Source organism: Chaetodon trifascialis, chromosome 23 (assembly GCF_039877785.1).
Source record: "Chaetodon trifascialis isolate fChaTrf1 chromosome 23, fChaTrf1.hap1, whole genome shotgun sequence".
NCBI lineage: Eukaryota > Metazoa > Chordata > Actinopteri > Chaetodontiformes > Chaetodontidae > Chaetodon > Chaetodon trifascialis.
The window spans coordinates 18,047,544-18,069,570 of NC_092078.1; the positions used below are offsets into that span (position 1 = coordinate 18,047,544).

General features: G+C 40.6%; 1 protein-coding gene across 1 annotated transcript in view; it reads right to left on the reverse strand.

The window, feature by feature from the left end:
• Positions 1-22,027, reverse strand: part of peli3 (pellino E3 ubiquitin protein ligase family member 3) — a 30,547-nt gene that overhangs the window by 1,268 nt on the left and 7,252 nt on the right. The window contains exons 2-6 of the mRNA XM_070992678.1: positions 13,250-13,450; positions 10,105-10,234; positions 8,067-8,168; positions 4,045-4,269; positions 733-921 (exon numbers count right to left, since the gene is read on the reverse strand). Of these exons, the coding sequence (XP_070848779.1) occupies positions 733-921; positions 4,045-4,269; positions 8,067-8,168; positions 10,105-10,234; positions 13,250-13,422 (819 nt within the window). The 5' untranslated portion in view covers positions 13,423-13,450. The remainder of the gene's footprint in view (positions 1-732; positions 922-4,044; positions 4,270-8,066; positions 8,169-10,104; positions 10,235-13,249; positions 13,451-22,027) is intronic.

The window sequence follows — 22,027 nt, forward strand, 5'->3', positions numbered from 1 at the left end:
TATGCAAATGTCTGAAATTTCTGGAAACTAAATGTGAATCAGTTTGTGTTTCAATCAACTACCTTTACATGCATGTACATGAGAGGACATTAATTAATGAAGCAGCATCATCATTCTGATGCATCATGGCACTTTAGGTGGAACCTAGAATTTGTGTTGCTTAATGAATCAATTTGTCTATAAATGTTTATACTGTGTTTTTTTAATCAGCCACTATGGACAGAGGAGTGACATGCAACCAGAGCCACCAGTAAGATTTGAACTGGGGACACTGAGAGACCTGCTGTACATCATTGCCACTCCCACTCTTTTAAATCCTTAATTTTCCGACATTATAGTGAGCAGAGGCCAGAAAAGTTGAGTGCAGGTGTCCAGTGTTGTAGTTGTTCTTCAGCACATAGAGGCACCCTCCATTTATATATTGCTTCTTTATTCATTACAGCTCTGCTCTAGCAGCGAGGCTGGGAGGTCAGAAGCTCCCTATGCCTATGATCATTTATACTAGAGTTGTTGTCCACATGTTGTAAAAATGGCTGTATGTCCCTGTATGTGTGTTATGTTTAAATTTGTGGATGGTGACATTTACACCAGTGGAAGAGGGAAAAGATTCAACAGCATTATACCAAAATACTGATATTGCACTCTTTTAATATATTACAGTGTTTTAATAGTTAACCTCAGAACTCAAAGCAAACATGGGACTCATTTTCCCATCAGCCCCCTTCATCTTACCAGTTTTCCTCTCTGTTGGGCCGAGCGAGTCTCCCTCAGGGCAAAGACATTTCCACACACTGAGATTTCCCGCCAGACGCCTGGAGCTGGCTCAGACACAAACTCCCCTGCCGGGTGCATCACTAGCACCCCATTGGTGGTCAGGCCGTCCATCAAGCCATCTGACGTCCTCCATTTGGCAGCCCGCTCCTAAGAGACCCGCGCCACAAACACACACAGACAGATGTAAAGGTTAGGGGAATGATGGAGGAGACACAGAGGGATGATAGTGGAGGTGGATGTCAGAGGTGGCTGGCTAGAAAAACAGCCAGCGTTGCTTTTCTCTGCTTCTATATTTAACTCAGTACAGAATGACTACTGTACTGACTAATGCACAGAGATGCACCCACGCCTAAGAACAGACCCACCCCTGAGAGAAAAAAGGATGTATTATCAACACAAATTAGCTCTCATTAGATGAAGCAGCAACTTTCTGCCATGTCTGGCTTTGTTTACAAAAAACCTTTGAAAGGCAGTTAAAGAAGTCTGCAGAGTTTGGTATCTAATATATCACAATATGTCAAATATGTCTTCGCTTTAAATGTTTAAATAATTCAATGCAGAGGGCAAGTGCATACATTTATTCAATCAAATGTGATTTTGGGTGACAAGTGAAACTTTGCTCATCTTATAAAACTAATATTTAAATCACACTTGAATTTATTAGGCTGGTAAATTCACACATTGGGTCTGCATCATGTGGTCTCTATAAAAAATGTGTGAAAAAGTGAAGCTGGCTTAATGACAGCTCTTCTTTACAGTAGTATTGCTGGATCACTGTGGTAGACAGCAGGGTACCACCTGGAGCTGTTACTGTGTTCGAAGTAAAAAAGAAGAAGAGCAACCAGTGTATTTATTCAGAAAGCAGCCAAACAGTTCATGAATTGAGAGATTCATGTCATGCTGCTTTAATAAAGAAGACCAAAGGCTTCAGTGTGCTTGAAATCAACCAGGTCTCTGTGTGAAGTGGGTGTGATTGTCTGACTGTTATATAGAGGTGCAAAACGTTCCAATGGTTGCAAAGGAGGTTTCAGATGCTGTTGGATTATTTGAGAAGCACAATGAGGCCTTTAGGAGGACAGTAAATAATGCCACCCAACAAGATAATACTGAACTCAAATGCCTTCTGCATCACGTCAAATATGTTTCATACATCATTTTCTAATAAGCCCTTGTGTGGGTAAGCAATTTGAATCCCACCAATAACAATGAAAACTACTATATAGAGGGGTAATTTAGTGGCAATATATTTGATAGCTACTGCTGAAAACATGCTGATCATACATAGTTTCAAAAATGGGGTCTGATATATCTGATATAATGAAAATCTTAAGGATTATTACTTTAAGGTCCTCCCATACAAAATCATGTATTACTTATCAATGTCGAAATAAGAGAACTAGGTACCACATCTTTCATCCAGTTGAGAACTGAACCCCAGAGCATGTTAAGGCTAAGGACAATGTTTGGTCCATATATCAGTGTAAATGTATTCCTGATGCTGGTGGAGCTTTAGAGGCCCCGGTCATGATGTCAGTGTGAGTGTGTGTGTGTGTGTGTGTGTGTGTGTGTGTGTGTGTGTGTGCGTGTGTGTGTGCGTGTGTGTGTGTGTGTGTGTGTGTGTTGAGAACTGGTTGCTGACGTAATCTCTCTGACTGTTATCTCTCACTCTGCTGGCCTAGTTGTCGGGGGTCTTGATGAATCTTGCATGGGATGAAGTCATGTTGTCATGAGAAAGGGCTATTATTGGTTTGCCTGGCATTGTGTACCGAGCTGTCACGTTTTAGACCACCCCAGCCGGGCAGCATCTGCACTGGTTTGGAAGCTTTCACATCTGAAAATATATTCAAGAACAGTCTACTGAGTGAGGAAGGAAAAACAGGGAAAAACAGCTCCAGACAGCCCTACTCACTGAATTTGAGATCCAGTACAGTAAGACAGAGTGCAGAGGAGGACTGCTGAGGTAGCTTGATGGCACTGCATTCACATGGGCAAAGCATTCACACTGTGCTCCTCTCTATGATGGCTGGTTATGGTAAATTAACTGCATTTCTATTGTTTTATATAGTGCTTTTCTAGTCTTTACTAAGTATGTCACAACAAAGACCAGCATTCACCCATACACTACCACGCAAGGTGCCTCCTCATTCACATGCACACTCACATACTGCTGGCACAACCCTCAGGTTCAGTATCTTGCCTGAACCTGAGGATACATCGACATGTGGACTACAGGGGCCAGGGATCGAACCACCTACCATCTGATAAGTGGACCACCGTTCTCCCTCCTGAGCCACAGCCGCCCCAGAGTAAATCTAGTATATCACAATGTGGGTCTTCCATGTGTGGTTTTGGTAATCCTTCCTTCCAGTGCTGATAAAATTATAATCCCAAAAAAAAGGGAAAATTATGGTTGGGTGGGTTTTATTTTTGTAGCTTAGACTTCTGGTTATGATAATATTGTACTCATCAAAGACCTGGGAGCGCAGCTACGTTGCTAAAAATAAGTCCAGTGAGTGAGCAGGCTGTTAACAAGCCAACAGTTAAGCCAAATGTTGTCTGTTGTGACCAGTTATCTGTCTATAAATCACGAAGATGTGATTAAATAGTGAATTCAAACACATACTTGTTGTTCTCCTTATGCCTTGCTTTTACAGTATATTACGCTACTCTCTGGTTTGGAAGTAAGTCCACAGTGGACCCTGCAACAAAATTACTTTCCCTTTCAACCATGTTACTACTGTATGTCGTTATAATGTAAATACGTCAAAGCATCACAATATTGTTATGATGAATTGGTCTACCACATACACTATCATTCATACAATGTTTCAGGACATACTGATATATCGCATGTTGTAATATGTGTTATGTTCACTAACGGGTTATGTAACAGGACACATATCTCTCCAATAGCTTAAGACACTAACATACAACCAGAAGCAGTTCGTTACAGCCAAAGCCTAACACACATGACTAACACCATCCCAACCACACACACACACACACACACACACACACACACACACACACACACACACACACACACACACACACACACACACACACACACACAGGGAGAACATTGCTCCTTCCTCTCCCATGCTTCCTTAGGCCAGGTCACATGCACTGACACTCATCCTCACAGCTATGATGTCACCCGTGGGTGGCGCAACCCTGTCCCTGCTGTCGCTCTCACCATGGTTGCCATGGTTACCACTCCCTATGCAGTTTACGAGGAGAAGCCTGACACCCACGAATGAGAGCACTCACCCCCAGAAAGATGTTCTTGGAGGAGTCAAAGCCGGCGGCGTAGATGCGGGCTGTGTAGGGAGCGCTGCGTTCACACATGATGCGGCAGGCGTAGCGGGAGATGGTGCTCTGGGCTGACTGCCCTCCGCCGCCACCTTCCCCTGCCGCACCCCCTCCCTGACCACTGCTGCTGCCCCCTGTGTCCGTCACCACAAAATCGATCATGCTCTCTGTGGACCGGCCAATCTGAGAAAACCAAAAGAGAGGGATCAGCATCATAAAACAATGAACAGCACTCCAGTATAATGAAGTACTGAAGGGCTGGTCACCCAAACTACGGGAATCATGTTTTCTTACTTATATCTAGCACCATCGAGCCATCACATAGATTTGGTTTTATTCCGCAGGTTTTCAGATATTTGTCTCTGAGATTCTGCCTTGTAGAGCACATGTACAGACAAATATTTAACACTGCATCCTCAAGTTGAAATGAGTGCACCAGTCACTGACTGAATCAGTTCATTTTAAGCTAGAGCTCCCTTCACTGGTAACTAAAAATGGCATTATGTCACAGTGTTGCCAGATTGGGTGGATTTCCATCCATTTGGGCTCCTGGGCTAAAAATGGTTCTGGGCTGTTTGAGATAAGTAGGGCTCCTTTTTGTGTGATTAGGGCAGTTTCCATTGATGACAAGTTAACGGCATTCCAATGAATCAGCCCCTTACCTCCTCCAATTAGGAAAAGTGTGATTGAGATTGATGGGGATGCCATCACTGTGTCCACTGTGCCCACTGCCACTACCAAAAAGACTAATAAAACCTTAAGTAATTTCAGTTCATGAAGACTATGCTGAAACATTTTTTTTCTCTCCAAGCACTCAGATCCAAAGTCACAGCTTTGTGATAAAAGCCTGGTAAAAAGCTTCCATCTGGCTAATTTAAGTGAAGATTTGTTTGTTAAACATACTGTCATTCGGGAGTTGGTGGGGATCATTTTTCATATTTTGTATACATAGTAAAAGAACTGCATTTCCATGGTGCTTTCTTAGTCTACCAACCACTCAAAGCACTTTTCAACACATGCCAACACACTGATGAGCAATTTGGGGCCAAAGGACACATATAAACAATACACATAATATTGTGTGACATTGTTACTAAGTTAAAGTGGTTGCTGCTGTCCAGATGCAGGCATATTTTCATGTGAATGTGTTTTAACAAAATATTATAATAACTCATTTCAGACTTATGACAATTATTTAATGCTGGACAAATGAAAATCCTTATCCACACAAACAAACAAACAAACAAACAAACAAACAAACAAACAAACATGACTTTTATTACTATTGGGCATGTATAATCTGATTGGGCTACCGGGTGTTAATTCTGGCAGCAGAGGATTATCAGCCATGGCAACTACCATACGATTAAAAGCCCTACAAACAATAATGATACCATGAATGTAAGAAAGGTGACTGCTGAGTTGTTGAAGGTAAACCATTTATTATGAATGGAGTTTTCTTTATGTAGCACTGGCCATCGGTTATGTCAGTTCTAATGGTTCTGTACTCACCAGCTCCTCAGATCTAGGGACAACTAACAGTTTAGCCAGAGAGCTGCACAAGCATGAGTGCTCACAACTACAGGTAAGCACGGTAGTAGTTTGACAATTTGGGTGCTAATTGTGCTGCTCCTCTTCATTTCCTCTTCCAATTTGGTCCAAATTTGCTTTGACTCATTATTTGGTCTGGACAATAAATAAAATTTATGAAATTTTCTATAAATTTTCTAACTTTCTGCATTAATTGTGTCATATTGCTGACCATTTCCTCTATTTCAGGCTCCAACCTTCACTCTTTAGCTGCATGATGACATTCTAATGGGTGGATAACAGCAGCGTCTGGCTGGACAGGGTGGTAGGATCGGAGGTTGCTGGGACCCACTGCGGCGTTGAGCCTTGCAGAATAAAGAAGTTGCCAGGCAGCAGTTGAGGTAGCAGCCACTTGGTGTTGGAAAGCACCTTTGGCAATGTTGCTGCCTTCCGAGATCTCATTAATTACTTTACTGAGTATTTCACAACCGATTGAGTCAGTGGCAGGGGCTGCACCGCTGGCTCCTTGAACAGACTGAGCTTACTACTGATCTGAACAAAGGGAGAATCAGTGATGTTCTTGAGCTGAAATTTTTATAAATGCCATTTTCCAATACTATGAGCAGCACATTATGAACTCCATTCACTTGCATTGTGTCTGGGTGGAGGCAGATATCTAACATAAATCTGTCTGATAAATTCAAACAAGTCCACCAAAATGATGTGTGTGCTTAGATACCGCTAGAAGAAAGAGAAGAAAGTGTTTTGTAATGTGGGTGAACTGACACGAGCCCAGCAGACGGGGAGGGAAGGAGACGTGGATGATTGGAGTGGAGCCCTGTTGATTCTGTCTGCTGGAGTCATGGCTTTGTATGGATCTCCTTGATGATGAGAGAAGGTGGTTGGAAAAAGACTGAGCTGCTGAGAGCAGACAGGTCTGACTCATCTTCTCTTGTATATTTTATCTCCTCATTCTTTTGTCTTCCCTCCGTCTGGCTGATCCTTCCTCTCCTGTGCTATCTCTTCATTTCCTCCCTTGTTTCTCTCGGATGCCCTCACTGCACCGTTCTCTCATGATGCAGCATTCTCAAGAAGTCTGACAAATCTGCTCATAGATTATCTTCGCACTTGCTGACAGATGTGCGTATTCCTGTGTTTTGTTCTTTGACTCCACAGGTTCAGTTACTGTCTGACTAAATGTTAAAATCTGGAAGACACCTTAAAGGAATAGTTCACTATTATGAGATACGTTTACTCACTTTATTCATGAAGGGTGAGATGAGATGGTCAAGATGTTGCTCAGCCTAGTTTACGCTGGAGGAAACAGTCTGGCTCTGCCCAAAGTGAAAAAATATGCCCAGCAACACCTTTAAAGTTTACTGATTGACATGGTGTATCTCATTTAATTGACAGTTCATGCTGACATGGTTGAAAAATAGCTTTAAAATTCTTTTGTACCACATGTTATCAATATAGTATAATTATCGGCAGGGATTGATTGACATGTTTACACTCATGTTAGTGAGTTTTAGAGCTGTTGGTAGATTTTGTTACTTATGGAAAGAGCTAGGCAAGCTGTTTCCCCTTGCTTCCAGACTTCATGCTAAGCTAAGCTAGGCTAAGCAGCTGCTGGCTGCAGTGTCATATTTAGACATGAGACTCCTGCAAGAAGATGAATAAGTGAATTTCCCAAATGTCAAGCTATTGCTTTTAATTCTTCAATTAATTAGCAGAAATCTGGGATCAGGATAAGCATCGGACGAGGCTGTCGTCCTTAAGCCTGCTTCACACAAAATACTTTGCAAGTGAAAGCACAGCACCGATGCATGCACTGCCAGGATGAAGGGTTGTGGATATTACTACATGAAGGTCTGGTACATTGATGTCTTGATGAAATTTGGTTAGCCACCATGGCACAGTTGTGTATGGCTACTTTTGATATAGGATGTTTTTAAAGGCTCATGATGAGGGTGGAAGAGACGAGATGCGGCCAGAACAAAATAATAAAACAATACTACTATCCACTATATAAACACCCACATTCAAATGATTGATATTGCCAAAGTTTAGTTACTATTGGTAATTACTACTTGTAGATGTAGTATAACAACTTTGCTATTTCTCTTATCAATTATCATATTTAAATGAGTGGTAATTTAAATATGGTAATTGACCACAGCTTGGCTTGATTCTCTTTTCTATTTATGGCTTTTCTTAATGACTTTTTTGCATTTTTGCAGTCAATATGCCTCTTAGGTGACTTCCAACGTCCTATTTCTGCAGTAGGTCACGTAGCTAAAATGATGAGTGTGCATGACACATGTACATGTGCATGTGCATGTTTGTGTGTGTGTGTGTGTGTGTGTGTGTGTGTGTGTGTGTGTGTGTGTGTGTGTGTGTGTGTGTGTGTGTGTGTGTGTGTGCATGCATGCGTGTGTGCAGACACTGACCTGAAACATATCTGTGTTGGTGTCATGGGTGTACTCCACAATGACAGAGTGGCTGCGTGACAGTGTGTAGGAGATGCTGTGCTGGCTTTTGTTGCTGAGTGCCTGCCAAAGGAAAAGACATTATCCAGGTCACACGACAAGGAGAGCTGAAGGTCTCGCCTCCAGGAAAATCTACCCAGAGGACATCTCTTGTTCAGGAGAAACAAATCCAGCTCTAATTTAAAATAACTGACATCTTTTCATCAGCTGACATATTGTTATAATGGAGAGAAATCATCTAAAGTTAAGGTTGAATGAGTTTTTATAATACATGGATGATAATTCAGAACACATAAACAATAAATCATGGTATATTTAAAATATATGCATACAATATAATCTAGACAATAGAAGACTTTGGAGAGAAATATGATGATGTGAAACAGAGTAGTGTTCACACCTGCACTGACAGGAAATAAATCAAAGAAAAAGCCGAAGAAGCCATGCCGGCAGCTCCTTGAGAGCAGAGCTTAATTTTGCTTAGCAAAATGCTAACCTCAGCATGCTAACATGCTCACAATAATTATGCTAACATGCTGATGCATTTTCACCATCTTATTGTTGCTGTCATGGTCTCGGGGTTTTTCGTTGTGTCTGATTATTTCCATCTGTTCTTTTCCGTTTCACCACAGCTGATCTCGGTGCGGAGAGGCGGAGCCGCTGGCATGAGGGCGAGGCACATGAGTCGCACCTGCAGCGCATCGGCAATCAGCCGGCTTTCATATGCTCCAAGCACGCTCGTTTCTGTGCCAGACTATTCTCATGTCCAGCCTCCCTTTTGGAGCTCTTTTGGTTTTGTGTTGTACTTTGATTTTTTCCCGTTCCCAGTGATTTTCAGTTGTACTTTGTTTATTAATAAAGACTCTGTTTTGTGACTCTGCCATTTGGGGTTCTGGCCTTGTTTTCTCGTACACAACAGTTGCATGTTAGCACACTAACATTTAGTAATTAGTATGAAGTACCAGGTACAGCTGAGGTTGGTTAGTTTTGTAGGTATTTAAGTATTGGATAAATTAAACATTTGATTCAATGACGGCGCTAGACAATCTGTCCTGAAGGGACCATGAATGTCTGTACCAAACATGACAATTCATCTCAGAGTTGTTCAGATACTTAAGTCTGGACCAAAGTGGTGGACCCACTACTGGTGCCATCCCCAGAGGTAAGCATGGGTAAGAAAACACTAAAAAGAAAATTGTCATCCAGACTCCCTGAGTTTGTTTTAGTGCTAAACAGTGGCAAGGCAATCCCTTAAGTTTCCTCCCCAGTAACTGCTGACACTTACAGTGTTGAACTGTTGCGAGGTATGACCTGTGAGGAAATTTGGGGATTTTTGGTGTGCTGTTGAGGACTATAACAAAATCCTCTTTAACCATTAATGTAGCTTAAAGTATTTTTGGATTGGTTGCTTATAAGATAAGCACTGATTTAGAGTGACAAATAAATTGTTCATATTATACAATTCAATGACATTTTTAAATGAAAGAAAATATAATGAAGATTAAGACTCTGCTAATAGAGTTTTCAATGGTGATTTTGATTATTTTGATGTTTTGGTATTCAAACTGTAAACAACTGGTTATTCTAAATAGCTACTTTAAATATTTTAAAACTGACCAATTTGGTGAGTTGTTGAAAACAAAAATAACAGAGTTTATAAATCATTCAAAAGAAAAAATGTGAAGGTGTGTTTGCTTAATTTTGTTGAAGGAAACAAAGAAGAAATGATTGAATTTGTTAAAATTACAATTTCTATTGGTTAATTCAGCACCCCCACTGTAATTGAAATTTTTTCATACCTTTCCTTTAGAGACTTCAAACTGATGTGTTGGTGTTGCAGAAGAAATGACCACTTCCATTACAGATGTAGCAAACCTTAAATTTTGTGTCCTCAAATATAGAATTTGGTTTGCTTCTATCAGGGTCAAGGAAAACACCTGACAGCCCTTCAGTTTGAATGAAAGCCTGAAGTGGAATGATCAGAGCTGGGATTTCTCACCTTTGACACCAGAGGGGTTGAAACATTGTGGATAACATCAGGTTTGACGCCGTTAGCTTTAGTTCTCTTATAGAGGGCCAGGCGACTTCTTCTGCGACCCTTGTCCCCATTGGCCAGTGACCCATTGTGCCTGTGAAACATATGAAGAAAATGTTCTTAATTGTCATAATGATAATAACTGGACTAAATCAATAATACATTAAGTTTGTGCTTCCTGATGCTTTCTCTTTTTCACAGAAATACTGTTTTCACTTAATTCCTTTCAATTGCTTCTACTTTGTCATTTGGTCCCCTGGGTTTAAAAGTTAATGATACAACTATGAAGTGTCTGTGAAGATTCTCATTCATCAAGGTCATGGTACTTCTAAGTCCTTCCAAATGAAATGGACTTGCTCGTGGTTCTAGAAGACCTTTCACCTTTCATCCAAGAGGCTGCTTCAGTTCTAACTGACTGGTGAAGATTTATCCTCTTGCACGATCAACAAGGCATGTCCCAGTTATCATGTGAGTCTTTAGGGTCACATGAAGCAGTTATAGGTTGAGTCACTATTATCAATCAGCCAAACTGTGTCCAAACTTTAAGTGTCATACTTATGCACTATATGATGACTTCAAAATTTCCACCTTAAAACTAATAATGTGTTATCAATAGTGTTTACACTACGCTACTACAATGTGATGTGTTGCCTTTGATAGATACTGTATGTTAGGTGCTGTTATTCAACACTATAAAAAATAATGACTCATACTGATGATTCACAAGTGTCCAAAATCTAAAATTACTTGTCCCACTGAAATAAACTACTGAGTATTTACTATTTCACAATGCTCAAGGACACAGATTTAGTTAAAGGTTCAGTCCAAATCAAATTAAGTTAAATCAAATGATGTGAACGACATGAAGAGAAAGGCATACACTCCAAAGTCACCTTTATCAGTTACTGAAGTGTGACCTTTTAACATGACTACATTGCAGGTGACATTAAGAAATCCCTTCATAGAAAGTTTATTTTTTGAGGCAAAAAAAGAGTCTATTTATGCCAAAGACACAATTTGAAATTACGAACAAAGTACACTTGTCATCATACAGAAAAAGATCACAGTCAGCTGCAGATTTCATGTAATTTACATAAATGAGGAAGGAGAAGGGTCCCAAGATTAATCCCTGTGGAACACCACACATCCTGGCACCTTGTAGGATGCACCTTATCGGGCATATCTCATCTACACAATGAATATGATTGCTCAGTTAAGATTCAAACCAACAAACTGCTAGGTTGTCACACCAAATAGCATGCAATATAATGCATAATATTCAGTCATTTATTGTATTTGAATGCCTCTGAAGGCTGTGCCTGTATGTAACCTGTTGTCCATGCTGAGTCAAGAGGGGTTGACTGTGGAATACAATTTACTGAGCCCAGGTTAGTTCTTACAAAAAAGATTGTGTTTACTTTTAAAAGCCACCAAGCTGGTAACATACAGCTCTTTCTCAAATGTTTGGAGGTCCAAATATAATATTCTTGGATTGATTTCAGATTGAGTGTGTTATCCAGTATTACCAAGTAAGATTATTCTATATTATACTGCACTTACAATGACCAGCACATTTCCTGGTCACGTTCTTCTGGTCACAGAGAAGCCATGATTGGATGCTGGATAATGTCAATGGCAGGTAATCCCTCCTTTCTCTGTGATCACACGGACAGATAACCAAACCATTCACATCATTCATCAGTGAATGGATCAATAGGTCAAGGAATGGAAGCATATGCCTGTGTCTCTGTGGCTGGAGTAGCACCATGCCATGCATGTGGGAGAGATATCCTCCTCTCACACTAATGAGCAATCTATAACATTTCTACCTATCTGTCTTTTTGTTGTTCCTCATCAAAGTTAAGGTTTTATTTTACTACAGTGGCACAGAATGTGAATGGCTTCTTTGTGTGTCTTAAAGGGGTCCTTCTGTAAGGTATTTCAGAGTATATTGGGCAAATGATTTCATTCACTACTCAAATCCCCAGCTTGTGTAACAGAGGAACCCCTGAGAGAGATGGAAGGGTTTTTGTCAGGGCAGTTGTGTCAATGTCATAATAATCCAAAAGAAAAATAAAAGCACAAGCTGAATTGCTTTGTGCACTTAATATAGAATATGAGGCAGAATATTAAGAGTCTTCTAGGAAGATTGTGGAACCTGTCCCAAATCTGAACAACAGCAACAGCAACAGCAACAGCAACTGATTTAGCCACTGATAAACCTACAGTGGTAAATATGAGCCTTTTCATATTGTTCTTCTTATACAGCAAGAAGTTGGCTAATCATCTCGTAATCTGTCAGTTTCTTGTTCAAATGTGGCATAAAATGGAAATTGTAATGCACTCCTGCACTCTTGGACCGAACTGCATGTACAGATACTTCTTGCTCTCTTGTCTACATTTCCAGCCATAACTTTGCAAAATCAGACCATTTGTATGTTGGAAGACACAACAGGCATGGTTTTGAGTACTGGAATTATTTTGCAGGTAGTTGGCTCAGCCTTTAATCAGTGAGAAAACCAAATGCGATGCTCAGGCCTAGTGCTGCACTATACTTATGTTAACAGCCAAACCATTGTACACAGTTGGGATGATTAGTTAATTCTATTCTATTTTCCACCCATATTCTATTGCAAAAACTGTGTTGAAAATTGGCTTGACTCAGGTCACATCTACAGCACCTTGAGGAGGGTGCAGCAGACTAGTTGTTGCTATCTATCTATCTATCTATCTATCTATCTATCTATCTATCTATCTATCTATCTATCTATCTATCTATCTATCTATCTATCTATCTATCTATCTATCTATCTATCTATCTATCTATCTAAGAATAAGAACAAAGGTAACACATGAGCGAGGACTTCTTTTTAGCCTGCAGCATCAATGAGAGCACAGTACTTGAGATTTCAAGCTCTTATGCACCTAGATCTTCTTGAATCTAGCCATTCTTTGTATAGCAACTTGAGTGGGGTCATGGTTCAGGCCTCATAGACTAGGAACCAAGCAGACCAGTGAAAACCTATAAGTCACCCAAGCTCATACTCAACCACAGGCAGACATATACTGTAATGACAGTGTAATTCAACACAGCACTTTAGTATCTCACCCTAAGACGATGAGCTCGCCATACTTGATGGGCTCCTTGTCCTCAGGAAAGACCCCGTCGTGGGGCTGCACACTTGAGCCGAGAGGAGGCGAGGGCTGGCTCTTGTTACAGGATGGGCGCAGCTCCAGAGATGGGGGGGGACACAGCGCCTCTGAGCTACCCTCCAAAACCATGCCCACTGGCCACAACTGGGGCTCGCCGCTGGGGAGGGGAGGAGGGGGTTTAGAAAATGAGGGCACAAGAAAATCTTGTGTTAATAATGAAGAAACTGAATTTAAAACAACACAGAATAACATGCAAGAAAATCCTGGATGATACAGGAAGAAAAACTGTTTTGTTATGTGTTCCTCATGTATACCCTGTTAATCAGAGCGCTCCTCATGCTAAACTGTATGCTAATTTGTAGGATCCACAATACAGTCTACACTATCACAATTTGCACATATTCAACAGCTTTATAACTCCACTTTATAATGCACAGAGATGAGAGGATAAAAGGAGCTGGAGAAATAGCAGAATCAGCTGGAGTTCCTTGTGAATTCTCAGCTGTCTCACAGGCACACTCCACACACAATTGTTGCTAGCTAGCTCCAAGTAACATTTATGTAGTTTGTACATAAGCTTTGTAGAAAATAAATAGATTACACGAATAGTGCCGGTGAAAAGTTTGGTTTGTTATAAATAGTTTTCTAATTCTTTGACTTAATGATAAATATTACTATGATATATGATATGATATATGATAAAAATGAAGTTTCAACCACAACTTTCAACTACAGACTGTGGAAATATTGGGCTATCATGACATGTATTGTATTTATATATTTAAATAGACACTTGAAGTCTTGAGTTGTGTTTCCTGCTAACTGGTATCTTTGTGCTTTGAGAGAGATACCTTGAGACAGATCTGCCAATCAATTAATGTGATGTCCGTAAGAGACATGAGGCTGCTATACTATCTACAAGTGTTAGCTGTCACTCTGTACTTGACTGCTATATGGTTAGAATGTATGGATGGAAAGTGACACGCACAGTCAGTTAACACTGGAACATTTATTGGCTGACAGAATCCATTTAAAAACATCAAAACAATACAGCATAAGGCCTGCTACCAACACTGATTCAGCCCTGATTATTTGGAAATGGAGTGCACTAATGTTGCAATGATGGGGGTCACTTTCCCAAAGGTGTGCTCTGGATCTAATGCTAATATTGGCCATGCTTACATATCAGTCAATTCAAAGCCACTCACTCACAGTCCTGTACCTTGGTATCCATGCTAAAACCCCCCACAACAGCAAACAAATCTAATTCAGGAGGAATTGGCTGAATGTGTGTTATTACTGCAGGGCAGGGTGGATGGCCAGCTTCAGTCTTTGTGATGTTGGCTCTTCTAGTAATTGTCATCCTCTTTATGTGACTGAAGTGCTTTCTGTTTGCTGACCCAAGGCCTTTACAGAACAGCCTGCCCATCCTAATTGGATTGGATAGTGATCCAGCTTTTTCCACAAAGGCACATAAACTGATACCAGCAGTGTATGAATGTAGGACCTGTTGATACTTTATGATACATGTGTTGTGCGCCGTCATTTTACTTGTGGTAATGAATTACACTTTGTGACTGCTAGCAGGTGACATAAAGCCAAGAAAGGAAGTGCAGGAAACAAGAGAGCAAGTCCGCTTCACAGGGTCTTACAGTTAACAACCAGATAACCATCAAATGACAGATTGTTGTATCTGAGATGCTTAACAAAGCCCAGGAGGCATACAACCTTTCCATGAGCTGCAGCCACCAAACAGGGAGGTGGACCAGGTTCACTGTTACTGTCTTTCATTTCTACAAGAGCTTGAATACAAATGGCATTTCAAAGCTTATGATTGCAGTCTTGTCAAATTAAACTAAGGTGTAGTATCAAAACACATTGAGCGCAAAATACAATTTTCTGCTAACAGAAATGCATAATATACCAACAAAATGCCAATGACAAGCATTTAATTAACTGGCGAGAGACGAGAGGAAATATGAATATTATGCTAAAAAGAGTGGGATCATTTCTACCACATACAGTATGAGTCACTATGTGGTTATTTTGACATTTGTTTTACACAAGTCAAACAAAGCTCAATCCCCATCTCTGTACACAGGTTCTAAGCCAGTTCTTAATGCTCAAGCCTATTATTAATCAAAAGTGGGCGAGACCACCTACACGGTGGAAAGTGAGCAGTGCAATAGCATGACAAACCCCTACAAGCTCTATCCTCCTTTTGAGCAGATTAGATAATCATCCTGGGAGTGTGAATGTAATAATACTGAAAATACTATCCCAAGTTTGAATGCTTTCCTCTTCCTTCCTGTTTGATGTTTCTGCATCAGCATTAAGGAGAAGTCCTTTTAGATCATCATTCACACAAACTAACCCATATGGACTAAAATACCAGTGAATGAACTGCACAGTTGTTATTAGATGTGACTGAATTTTGGCCATCTGATGGGGCCTGATGAGGAGAATGCCTCCTCATAATGAGATGACCGATGGCAGAGGGCAGATTCAGGCATCCAGAGGCCATTTCATTACACAGGCCCTCTGTTGCTCTGGCTGGATATTGAGCGGTGGCAGCGCTGCAGAGGTGAAAGCAGAGTGGACTCAGGGGAGGCTGGGTGGACAGAAGCAAATGAGGGGAGAGGGGAGATAATTAGACTAAGAGGAAGAAATGGATGGGGGGGGGTCCTCTGAGGAGTGATAGTTTTTGTTCAAAGGTATCACTTGTTTTATGTGTATTAATAGTCTTAAAATGACTTCTCTTAAAATCTCCATTCCAAAATTCATCTTCCTCATGCCACCGTAATTTGGTCAGTATTGGGATGATTAAACAGACGCCCTCTTTTTTCAAAATGTAAAATCTGCATACACTGTGTGGATCATTGAGATCATGGTATGGTAATATAAGGCCAGGGGTTGCTGTGGACTGCGATCGGCTGGGGACTGGTCCGGGGTGTACCCCGCCTCCCGCCCGTTGACAGCCGAGATAGGCTCCGGCCCCCCCGCAACCCCGAAAGGGATAAGCGGCATAGAAAATGGATGGATGGGTTGCTGTGGATGATATTCATGAACAGACTACATTTAAAGTGGATCAGTCATGTACCCTATCCAGTGGTGGTAATATTACTTTGACAAATAACTTGTAGCATTACACAATCGCTGCCATTAAACTTGTTAGAATACTTTTGTCTTATCAAAAATTAAAAAAAAAAAACCCTTTGTGAGTCCTTGCATGTTTGTTTTATTGTCTAAAAGGTGCATAGTCTACTGTATGTCACCTCTGAATGTATTGACTCTACTGTCACTGCATAGCCTAGTCTACGGCCCATAATCTGTAACTTGGCCGGCTAATAACAGGAAATGGATGGAATGGAATGGAATATCCTCTTTACAGCTTCTTATTAATGATTAGGTTTGATTATGAAAGTAAAATAAAATCACATGGGTACCTGTGCTCAGTGCATAGAGCCTAACAAGTTCATATAGTATACTGTATTTTTGCAAATCAACTGCACGGAGAAAAGCTGAACAAATTTGAAGTACATGAACGTAAATAGAAACCGAGGGTTACTGAGTGCTGTGGAGCTGTGTTTAGCTGTGTTTAGCTGGCAGGTGCTTCTTCAAAACTGAAGTAGAGCTCTTCATAGCTGACTGACACTTACCACCCAGGCACAATGTTTTATGGTTTTGGGGTTGCTTAGCCTATTTCCTGTTTTATTTTGAAGGTTACTCTACTCATGTGTCATGTCTTTTTTTTTTTAACTTCCTGTAATGTATTTAATACCTAGTCCAAGTATACACAGGGATTTTTATTCAGGGTTTTCCTCCTTTGTTTTCAAAAAAATCCAGTCCACATGAGCACTGTTTGAAAAAATCTCTGTCCATATGAAAATGCAAAAACGCAACTGAAGCATTATCGAGAGCATGTCAGACCAAGAGATGATGATATAACCCTAATCCTCAAAAAATGTTGGCCAATCAGAAGCCTGAAAAAAAGGTATTAGTGGTAAGACATCAGGAACTCGAGGTGCGATCCTAGAGGTACAAACCCACCTTTTCCATAGTAAACAAAGGAGATAACCGTCCACACTCAAGCCAAAAACTCTGTTGTCCCAGTCTACACATGAAAACTGCATACAGCGTTTCTGAATATCTTTACTCTTGTTGGAGTTTTACAAAAGCTCAATTTGCAGTGACCTAATACTGCATTTGTGTGTGGTGAAAGGCCAAAATATATAGAAAATTCGATGTTTTGAAAAATACATGTGTACCTGTGGACCATGAGTCTATATTTTTCCCTTACTCCTTGCCAGTTACTTCTTGTACCTTGTGTGTCTAGCATTTCAACTTTTTCCAGTGTTTAGTCCTCATGATTTGAATGTTTGTTTAGTTTTTAGGATTTTTTAGGGGCATGTGAATTTTGTCATTTCATTTGGCTAATCTAATGATCTGCCTCCAAACAACGAATCAAGGCTGTGGTGCAGAGACAGACTCTGTTTAGTGAGCTAACCCAGCCGCACAAAGAGGCCAGCAACTACAGAGAGAGACAGCCAGAATATTTTCACATCTAACTTGGTGAATTAAAGATTTATTTGGACCAAACCAGAGTTGGTGATGGAACAATGGGAAGACAACCCATGACGATTCAGTGAAAGAGACAGACTTGAATTCAGGGGGCATACAGTTATATTTTTCTTTAGTTTGAGCAAAGATGGCTTTTTTGGAGATTACTCCAGACTGTATCCAGCAATGCAAAGCACATAGTGCACAGTAGATTCACTTTGCATTTTTCTACCTGTCACAAAAAAGCTAAAGACGCACAGTACATAACTGCTGACCAGAACTCTCTCTCTCACACACACACACACACACACACACACACACACACACACACACACACACACACACATCTGCATGAATATATCAGCAATCGCATGCTGTTAGCCTGACAGTGAAACGTTTCAACACATGGCCCAATCCTATTAGTTTTCCTGGACCTTGCCTGGTTTTGTTTGGACTTTTAATTCTTGCCTGCTCCTCTATGCATTTATTTGATTTTTTGGGGGGGCTGCCTGTGTCTGAATTTCACCTTTGCCTGCCTCACTGTTCCAGTAAGCCTTTTGTGCTGAGGTTTTTACATTTAAATTACTGAACTGGACCAGCTCTGCCTCTGAGATCTGCATTTAGGTCATACTCCTTGTTTTCATGTCCTCTGCATGAACAAGCGTGATACGATTTGCATTTGACTGTGATGTTCCTGTCCCTTTCAGCCACAAATTCAAAATAATGTAAATACTTAAGGTACATAAAGGCTGTCATCTAGCCACCTTGCTAGCATGTGTAGCACATGCACACTGACACAGTGGTAGGATTGGATACCTTCCACCAGTATGCAACTACGGCCAAAAAGGAAAGAAACAGAAACAGTGTGAACATGTTGGGGATTTTCTCTTTTTGTGGCACCAGGAACAGGTAAATATGCAAAAAATTTAACAGCAACAGATTCATTATTTGAATATGTGACTACATGACTGATTACATGAAATTCAAAACAAGTGCATGAAGTTACTCATTACAACAAAAAAAGTCATCTGAGAACTGTAATGTTATCCCCAAGTCCCCATCCATTAAATAAGGCCATAAAATAAAAACACATACCCATATCCCATCTTATCAGGACCCTGGCAAGTTACTGGGTATAAAAAAATGCCAGGGCTACTTTATAATTCATTTAGATAGACATAGAAATTCAACTGTAAAGGAAGCTATATTCTCAAGTAATATTTATCCAATCAAATTTTAAACTTGAAAGTTCATTCTTTACCTTGTCAGTAGTGCTTAAACAGCTACAGTTGGTTCACCTTATCCATGATGAAGTTTTCTACAGTTGTGGTGCAGTGTTTTTTTTCTTCTTCTCTACAGCACTGGTGGTTGAGGCTCACAGGTGTCATATTATTTTGATGGAAAAAGATAATTTCTCAGAAACACTTCAAATAACAGAAACGTAAACCTCCAGTATTGTTAAATTATCCATGAGAATTTAAATGGGAATTTACAATGATGAAGATTACTGACAGAATCAGCAGCTTTTGCAACTCGACTGCCATTTTGTAAACTGCTGGCTGTGTTCATGTTGATTCAGGTGACCGTAATTCATAAGGCTGTAATCAGTGTTGTAGTGCAGGGTATACGCAGGTATACGGTGTATACCCACTTATTTTTCAGTCAGCATTGTGTATATCCACTCACAAATCCCCTCTGACCATTTAGTAGTGTGCTGCAATTATTTTTTCCTAGGATAGCAAAGGCATGACCCACCTTACTCTGGCTGCTACTCATTGTTGCCTTAGTTGGTTGTGCAAGGATATCAGGGTAAGCCAATCAGAGGCAGAGTAGGTCGGGTCAAACGTTGCAAATGCCATCCTAGGAAAATAGATGTTGCCTGTGATTTACCTGCTTGCTCTGTTGGTTAAAAAAATCAGTAATTAAATTAATGACAGAAAGAAGGAAATGAAGGAAATATGAAGCGAACAACACAACGAACAATCTGCTACGCTGGTGCTATTAGCCAGCAGCTCAGCTAACGATGGTAATGCTAACATGACATCGGTGCTAGCCCTCAGCTAACAATAGCTAGGTCAGCAGCACAAGTTAAGTGACAATGTGCAAATACTACTGGCACATTTTTGGGTGAACTAAATATGCAAAAGTAATTTTTCATGTCAGTGTCAATAACAAAGGGTGTTTATCCTTTGCTGGACAGGTCACTTGAAAAAGAAAGGGGGCATAAATTAAGAGTATACCCTCTTCTTCAGACACCACTACACCACTGGCAGTAATCATGGTTCTCCAAAGATAGATGTTAACATCTCTTCAACTATTTTGTAGACATCAATTTTGTATTGACTAGTTCAACTCCTTTCAGGAAAAAGATTTTAAACCAAAAAACAAAATGTACATGTTACACAAGAAAATCCACACAGGTATAAAGCAAACAGCTCTGGACAAAAGGTCTCAGTCCAACAGTAAAGGTCCAGCAATGGTCTTCAACATAAAGATGATTTGTTGGCTTTAAAAAAGTAGATATCACCAAAGAAAAAATTACTGAAATGATTAACTTCCTGTCTGATCATGTGAGAGGTTACTAAATATTTCACTGTGAATGTCCCCTCGTCTTCATTTGTACTTTTCTTAGTGTCTGCACTGTAAATGATCTAACTGAGCAGAATTACCATCAGGAAAAAAGAGGCATCACTGCCATGGGTGGATGAGAAGATGTAGACAAGAAGGAGGAGTGGGAGGTGGGAGTCAGAGGAGGAGGGGGTTTGAAGGGCAAGGGGAGGTGAAGGAAAGAAATGAAAGGAGGGGAAGATGTGAGATGATGCTGGTCTCTTGGAAAAAGAAAAACACGATCCAGAGCTTGTTCGAAGGTATCTGTGTGGATGATGAAGAAATGAAGGAAATGAGAAGAGGAGAGTGAGGCAGAGGGTGTGTGTATTTGTGTGTGAGTCTGTGAGAGAGTTTGTGCATGTGTGTTTGGGTGTATGTGTCAGCAAGCGCATGCGTGGAAGTGGCGGGCTTTGGCAGGGTGATGGATTGCCTGTTCTGTGCCACGCATTTTCTAATCAACCCACAGCCACATCCTGGGGGTGGAGAGAGAGAGAGAGGGAGAGAGAGAGGGAGGGAGAGAGAAAGAGAGAGAGAGAGAGAGAGAGAGAGAGAGAGAGAGAGAGAGAGAGAGAGAGAAGAGAGAGAGGGGGAGAGGGAGATAGAGAGTGGGGGGAGTGAAACAAAGAAAAACGGTCTGACAAAGAAAGACAAAGGAAGGAGAGAATAATAAAGAGAAATAAATAAAGGGAGTGCAGTCCATAGGAGCAGAGTGGAGTGGCTGGAGGGTCTGTGGTAGGAACGTCTGTTTCTGCTGTTGATGTTCAGGCTCACACACTCACACACAGTATTACACAACACTACACACTTAAAAAACACTGGCCAGTAAACCACGCAACCAACCCAAATCACGTAGCATAAACCATTGTATCCCAGTATTACAACACAGCACAATGTCCACATCACAGTGCAGGGGATCATAGTGCTGTGCATACAGTCCAATACAAGTTAACTGCAACAAATCCCTGCACAACACAGCAGAACAAGACACACTGCATCATCTATATATCACAGCACTACACAACTCTACACATCACAGTCTAATACAGTGATGTTCAAATCCAAAACAAATACTATTGAAGAGTTAAAAAAAGATTGGTTGATAATATATTCCTTTAACATAAACAAACATGCAATGCTTACAAATGCAGCCAGTAATTACACTCTAATTGGTATTTTTAGCCACACTAGTGGCATGGCTCTAACGTCTGTCAGTTAGTCGGTCCACCAGTTTGATCCTGGATGAAATATCTCAGTATTATCGCAGTATTTTGGACTGCCAGGACATTTTGAATACATGTGTATTCACGGTCCAAAATCTGGTTTATTACCAGGACGCTCCCATCAGTGCCAGCTGTACTTGATGTTTGGTGCTAATAAGCAAATGTTAGCATTAACCTTGTCATTGTGAGCATGTTTGCATAAATTATGTACATGTGTTTAGCTCAAAGCATTACTGTGGCTGAGGACAGCATTGCAGCGTTGCTAACATGGTTGCAGACTGTTAGTTGTGTTAGCATTATATTAACAATGCATCAAATGGTCGCGTGTAAAATGACAGTTGCTGTTT